Raw genomic sequence first — 7,297 nt, 5'->3', positions numbered from 1 at the left:
AAGCTGGGCCCGCTCCCTGCCGAACCGAGTTGCCGGTGGAGCGAAGCGGAGCTGGCAACTTGGTTTGGCGGAAGAGCGGGCCCAGCTTGTTCCTCCGCGGGGCGAGGTGGGTGGGGTGGAGCAAAAAGTGGCTGGTCCGTTATTTTTACCTAAAATCGAGAGTTTGTAACTTTAAAAGTGAGATAGGCCTTTAATACGCCAGTTTCGGTCAGTAAAGGCAGTCCTGATCGTAGCTAAGCAAGTTTTTAGGGTTATGTTACCACACCCCCCACCCCGCACCTCCTCGCCCCGCGGAGGAAAAAGAACAGAAAGACGCTCGGAACGCTCGGGAACCATTACAGGGGGCGCGAGCATACACTGTAAAATTATTAGTCGTCACTTCACAATTTTTCCTCTCCTAAATTGGTTTCACAGATATGTCGTCACATACCAGTTTACAAATGGGTCGTCAATTTGTGATAAAATTGTCACATGATAAATGTTTCGTCACTTAATTAATAATTCATGAAGTGACACATGAATCGTCACATCACATCACTAATACATTTTCATACCCTGAGCCAGGGAAATGTGATAGAGGAGTCGTCACATGATAAAAAAACTTTCATGCGATAAGAACTTTATCACAGGTCATTGGATCAGTGATTCGTCACTTACCAAAAAACTCATTATATGTGTAGGATAAATGATTTGTCACATGATGCAAAATTAATCATGTGATAATTGATTCGTCACATTGATTTTGAAAAAGAAAAAAAAATATGCAGCTCTTTTGGCAGCTAAATATGCAGTACTTAACAGACAAGTAACAGTAGCTATTTCCAGCAGCAGCAGATTATGCCGCTACACACAAGTTAAAATAGTTACATTCTCTAAAAGTATACTTGGATGTCTACTGTTTGAAGAGTCTAGTCAAAGAAGAAAATAATGAAATAATCTCCATAGAACTGATGCACATTTATTTCCTTCATGTAGGATTTTAAGGACAATATAGATAGGTATGTTGATCGTATCTACTCTTAGAAGACTAGACTTCATTTATTAATCTGAAAAACACAAGCATGATTGATTAGCACATTAAGACTCAATTTATAGAACCAGAAGTTTATAGATTAGGACTCATCTTACCTTCATATGCAGAACAAACTAGTTGGTGCTTCAGAGAAAAGCACTGATGTCCTCCAAAGGAATAGACTGATTGAGCTCTTGGGTAGCTCAAATCAGTGTACGGAGTCGAGAGAATGCCCAATTCAGAATTCTGATCAATTTTATAAAGTCCATAATCCGCCCACAAGGATGATGTAAACTGTTTCATGACAAAAGTAACCACTCCTTCGTTAATGACAATGCACTGTACAAAACCAACAATAATTGTGTTTACTGAAGTGCATTTCAGAAGCAGCCAGTCTTCCTTTTTGATTTCATTATCTCCAATTGCAACACATTTTGCTTCATGAGCATTCACTGAAAAGGATTGTCTGCGCATTTCAGCTCTTGTGTCTTGGTCATGTGTATCGGAGTATATGTCCAAGACTTCCTCTCCAACCGTTGCAATGCCCTCAGGATTCCAAAAACCAGTTGACAAATAGCAAAAATACAGTGCTGATTTTTTTGACATGGTCATTCCAATATTTATGGTATTTTTAGCATTTCGAGCACACTGTTTGAAAAACTTGTGAACACTTTCAAATCGCATAGTAAATAAATGTATTAAAGGACCCATCAATTCGATAAGTTCAGAATAGTGATTTAAAAAGTGATGCTTTGGCTGTGGTAGTCGGTCCAGTAAATTTTGACGGTCAAACAGATACTCCTCAATCAACAGTTTAAGAAGATCAACTTGGTCAATTGTGATAGATGGTGCACATACATACTCAGTTATATTCTTGAGTTTGAGGTAAAGCTGCCAATATGCATCAGAAGGGTCTAAGATTCTTGATTCGCCAATTATTATGGGCAACAAACGCAGAAGTGTCCAATTTTGAATTGCATGTCCACCCATTTTATTTTCCTGCACTTTGCCTGGTTTATTCTTCAGGTCTGAAGATGAGTATTTGAACTTCCGAATCAGACTGTTCAATGTTGCTAAAGAAAACCAGCTATTCTCAACAAGATGATTAATGATTTCAGACATATCATACCTGTCTCCTATGGCTTCAAAGATGTCATGTGCAATGCATGGACACAATCTGGGATCAGTGACATGAAAATCATTGAGTTCATTAAAAGGTGATGAGCTCTTCACACCATTGTAGTGTGATATGGCATTATCATCAAGCTTCAATCTTTTGAATTCTCTTACATCTTCCCTGTAACTTTCTTTGGTGCGAAGTTGTTCACTTCTTCCCCAAGGCGTTGCACGAAAGTCATCTCGTGACATGGGGCAGAATCGACAATAATGCAAAGCTGTAAAGCTTTCCACAAAACCACCAATCTGATTTTGGCCCTTACTGTCGCCTATCAGGAACTGAAGTACAACAGGAATAATTTCACCATTAAAGTTAATGCCATTTTCCTCTAACAATTTCAATTCAGAAATCACATGCTTAAAACACTTATCTTTAAATTGCTTGTACATATCCTTGAATTTAGGAATTAACATGACTAAATGCATTGATTGCAATTTTGATCTGATATGTGGCTTTAAATTGCCAATAGTCATGTACATTCCTAAGGTATCATAGTTGTCAGCAGCTGCTCCAAGATCTTTGAGAGGATTAAATGAATCCATGAAAATGTTGAGGTCAATTGTCCTCTTCTTTGAAGAATTACTATTTTTGTAGACGGATCCATCACGGTAGTCACTGAAACAATTGTCTGATCTTGGCCCTTGCTCCTGAGATCGAAAACTTTCCTCCACTTGCTTTTTGATAGAAGGGCAAGGGAGCAAAACTTCACGTGTTTCTTTTATAGAAACAACATGGATACATTTGCGACTTGTAGGATCTTTTGATAAATTTATTTCCTGTGGCTCAATGTAAGTAAAGTTTCTTTTGTAAAACGTTTTCCTCGTAGCATCTGTGATAAAAGAGGCTCCATTTATTTCTTTGGAATGACAACAAAAGAGTTTGTCAGACAGTAATAATGCTGACAACATATTCTCCTTCTCCGTTGGACTTAGCTGTATTCCTTCCAATTCCCTGATAGCCGCTTTTTTAATGAAACCAATATTGACACGAAATAAATTAGCAAGGGCTACAGAAATTGCCTGGACAGTTGATGTGGGCAGCATGAATTCAGCTTCCATCATCAAGTAAAAACGTGCGACCTGCTGATAAAATCTTGTCTCCTCATGAATCTGTAAAAGCACAATAAATCAATTTGTATTGTTATTGCTTGCTTGATGATATTCTTTGATAAAAAAATAAGAGAAATACCTCATTATTTTCGTGGTGCTCCTCAAATTGATTTTCAGTTGTTGGTGGATCATCATCATTCATGCTAGTATTTAGATCAAAATCAAATAGACCTGCATTTTCAATGCTAGTTTCAGATATAGTCGAGGATTTGTTATGCAGCCAGCCATCATGATAGTCACTCAAGTGCACTCTGAACGTTGAAATTTTATATGGACCTCTCTTACAAGAAGGAAAAGGACATCTAATTGTTTCGTTACTTTTCACTCCATGGTCATTAATCAGATGGTGACACAAATTTGTCATTGAACTGGCTTCCTGGGTGCATCCAGGAGATGAACATTGCAGTCTCTCAGTACCAACGTTACTTCTCGTGTCTTTATCATGAAATTTGCACAGATGAACACTTAATGCCTTGAATGTGCAAAATATGAGGTGCCCGCAAGAAGGCCATGCACAAGAGTACACAAACTTCCGTTCAAGAGAGTGTACACTTTGCTGATGTTCTGCATTCCCCCTCAGAGTTTCAAATGTTTCACTGCATTTCTGACACTGATAAGCGGGTCCAGGATTAGACTCAACATTGGCAATAATTAAAAGGCTTGTCAGCACCAAGAACCAAAACAATCGATAATATTTACAATTGAAATCTATGCCAATGAAATCTTGAAGTTGATTCTTTTTTGGTCCTGCACAAGCAGCAGGGCAGAATGATCCAATTGCAGCTCTCCATGCCTCTAATGAGTTCCCCATTTTTCACCTGTAATAATTTAAGTGTCAGTTACATGCAATAGCAAACACCACTATAATTAGTTTTTAATATTCTTGCATTACCAAAGAATAAATATTTGTTTGTTATTGATTGTTACCACATCACTTTCATTCAGACAATGAGTAAACAAAACTTACAATCCAGCTGTTAGCTCATTGGTATGAGAGGGTGATAGGTCAAACAGGTCAAACATTCCCTGCCAATGAAAAGACAGGTGTATGACAGGTGTAATGAGAAATCAGGGAAGGGAGGGGGAGGGGGAGGGTGACGTCACATTATCGCCGACCACCGGGACACCGGTATTCCACGTTTTTTGGGAGGTTGGAGCAGAAGACACAAAGGTAAGAACATATTACATAAAAAATTACATAAATAAATAAATGATACTTTTCTCATGGAATCTCCATGTGGAATTGAGCCAAGTTTGCAATAAGGAGAATAATTGATGGGTTTGTACCGTCAAGTACAAATTCTGTACCGTATTGGACACAAATATCACTATACCCATGTGGTTTTAGAGTCCATGAGAAAAATATCCTCATTCAATGAAGGCACACAAATAATGAAATATAGAAAACTAATTGTATATACATTTTCATTTGCCACAGATGGAGGAGTTTAAGGAAAAGGTCATCAGAGATTTCAAAAATATAACTAATGACTCAGATGAAATAATTTACGATGTGGTGTCAAACTTAATCGACAAGGGAATGAACAGAGAAAAATACTTCAAATTGATGAGAGAGGAAGATATAGTTTCTGCTGGTCTCTCTATCTATCAAGCAAGAGACATAATTGATTTCTATGCTGCAGGTATGACAGGAATGGTCTTTCATCCCCACTGTCATACTGCAATACAATGACTAATGACAATAACTTTCTGAAATTATAGGCCCATCAAATGGTAATGCTGTTGTGAATAACAATAACACAATAAGAGGTGCAGAACCAGAAGGCAATCAACCAGATCAGCCTGTAAGTTGACAACAATTCATTGAACTACTGATGTGAAATTTAAGATATCAAAGGGTCTGAAGAGGTATTCAAATTAACTGACTCCATAATATCACTGCTAAATCCTTTGTCTTTCCTGTTTCTTTTAGCAGAATCAAGCACAGCCTCCTCTCTTTCCTCAGTTTCATTTTAACTGGGATAGACTGTACTTCCTGCAGAAGAAAGAGTTCTTTGATAAAGGCAAAACAATGAGGCCCAAATTAGCAATTGCTGTTATCAAGGAATGTGTACTGCAAGCAAGAAAAGGGATACAAGGCTGTACAAGAGCATCCATGGAAACTGTGTATAATCAATTAGTGGATAGACATAAAAATACATTCAGTGGCGTAGTTGGAAAAGGAAAAGCTGCTGGCTTTCTACTACGGCTTAAAATTGGATATGATAATGCTACACGTCCAGGCCGGAATGGCAGACAGAGGAATCCCACAACTTTAGAATATGAACGGCCAAGGGGCAAATTTGCATATGGATGTCTCCGCTGGAGGTTTCAAACATATCCAAATGATTGCAATGAAGCTCAAGCAATGGTGGTTAAAGAAGAACTCAAACAAATGTTCAGTTCAGTGCGCCCCCAGTTGTGGAAATTGGATGAAATCGGGGAGGCCATGAAAAAGACCTACAAATCACAAAGAGATTTAATTAATAAAAACATAGAAGATGCCCTCAAAGAAGAAAAAAAGAAACGGTATCAGAAAAAAAAATAAAGTACGTATACTTGCAGTGTAATTTAGAAGTAAAGTTTACACTATACTGTTTTTATCTAATCCTCTCTCTATTACAGGGAAACAATTGTGATGCCACGACTGCAGCTGAAGAGGATGAAGATGATCCTGCAGTACCTGTAACACTTCAAAATATTGTAGAGGATTGGCCATTCCTTTTCACTCACACAGGAATGAAGGTGCATTTTCAAATCCTGACAGGAATAGATGTTACTGAAACAGTGGAGGAATTCAAAACTCTACAACTGGACTCATTTCTGGATTTCTTCAAATCTCTGTCTACCCAAGAGAATGCTGTTCTGTACAGAAATACTTTCAGGAGGTGCAAGAGGTCACAGTTGGACCGAATTCAGGCAAAATTCATAGCAGTAATAATAATGGTTTCTCATTATTTTGGAGAAGATTTCAAGGAGCTAGTTCATTTTAAGGAGGTAAAGCTTGTTCTGGTCACACTCTAACAACAGAATGCTTAAAATTTAACTTACCACAAAATTTATTTAGGAGACCACAGAAATTGAAGACCTTGAAGGAGTTGACCTCCCAGCCTCTCCATCCCTCATTGCTGCTGGTAACTATTTCCTTCATTTTGACGTTTTTGATAGTTCTCTTCAGCCAGTCTATCATCTGTTACTTACAGGGAGAACAGCATTTGAGGCAACAAAGTACTTTGTTAGTACCGATGGAAAGCCTGTATGTAAGCTTACTTCATTTAAAGAGGGGATTGATATGGTCCTCATGATGTACTATGTGTTGAATTTGAATTATTGCCCCGAAACAACCATAACATTAGAATTTCTACAAAGGTATTACTATTGATGAATTACCTTCATATTTCAAAATGAAATTGATGTTTGTTCTTGCTTGAACTGATTTTTCTCCTGATTACAGGTGGGTGTATGGCATCGACCCTCCCAAGGGCCATAAGAGGCCAGTCACTAAGAATGGAAAGAAGATGCCGACATCAATAGTACATCCAAAGATATTGGCGTTGGAAAAGGCCATCAAGGGCAGCCATCATGATGATGACACAGAACCGGAGGAAGGGGACAACTAAATTTTAGCTATTATTTTGGTTATAGAATAGCTCAAATGAGATCAGTAATATATAGTAAATATATATACGTATCTTGTGACATGAAAGAATTGGTTATGGTGAGAAATAATATAATTTATATTGAATCAAATTGATACGAAAATTAAATTTAGACATGAAATGGTGAATTGTTTAACAGTAATTTAAAATCATAACCCCTCCATACATTAATTTTATTTTACATGCACGAGTGCACAGTGAAATGTCTGGCATTTCTGCAATATCAAAGGAAAATGAACACACATTATTCTTTCTTATACCACAGTATTTGAAAGTTTTACAAGGGAGAAGTACTTGTCTCTTTGTTCAATAGAACCTCTTGAGAAGTTTGTTTACAGCA

At 37.6% G+C, this 7,297-nt stretch overlaps 2 protein-coding genes across 2 annotated transcripts; one reads left to right on the top strand and one right to left on the bottom strand.

Moving 5' to 3' along the window:
- Window positions 1–1,041: 1,041 nt before the first annotated feature.
- LOC113215492 (uncharacterized) lies at window positions 1,042–4,109 on the bottom strand. The gene is made up of 3 exons (XM_026435121.2): window positions 3,378–4,109; window positions 1,129–3,298; window positions 1,042–1,046 (listed from the first exon to the last, which is right to left on the bottom strand). Exons 1-3 carry the CDS (start codon window positions 4,107–4,109, stop codon window positions 1,042–1,044), a joined length of 2,907 nt encoding a protein of 968 aa, XP_026290906.2.
- Window positions 4,110–4,736: 627 nt separating this feature from the next.
- Window positions 4,737–6,918, top strand: LOC127751636 (uncharacterized). The gene is made up of 7 exons (XM_052275459.1): window positions 4,737–4,941; window positions 5,021–5,103; window positions 5,232–5,705; window positions 5,924–6,295; window positions 6,366–6,432; window positions 6,502–6,667; window positions 6,753–6,918. The coding sequence occupies exons 1-7, from the start codon at window positions 4,737–4,739 to the stop codon at window positions 6,916–6,918; spliced, it is 1,533 nt and encodes a 510-aa protein (XP_052131419.1).
- The last annotated feature ends 379 nt before the right edge of the window (window positions 6,919–7,297 follow it).

Source organism: Frankliniella occidentalis, unplaced genomic scaffold, assembly GCF_000697945.3.
Source record: "Frankliniella occidentalis isolate FOCC.00 unplaced genomic scaffold, Focc_3.1 Scaffold633, whole genome shotgun sequence".
In the NCBI taxonomy this organism is placed as follows: domain Eukaryota; kingdom Metazoa; phylum Arthropoda; class Insecta; order Thysanoptera; family Thripidae; genus Frankliniella; species Frankliniella occidentalis.
This window is presented reverse-complemented; position numbering and strand designations above follow the sequence as displayed.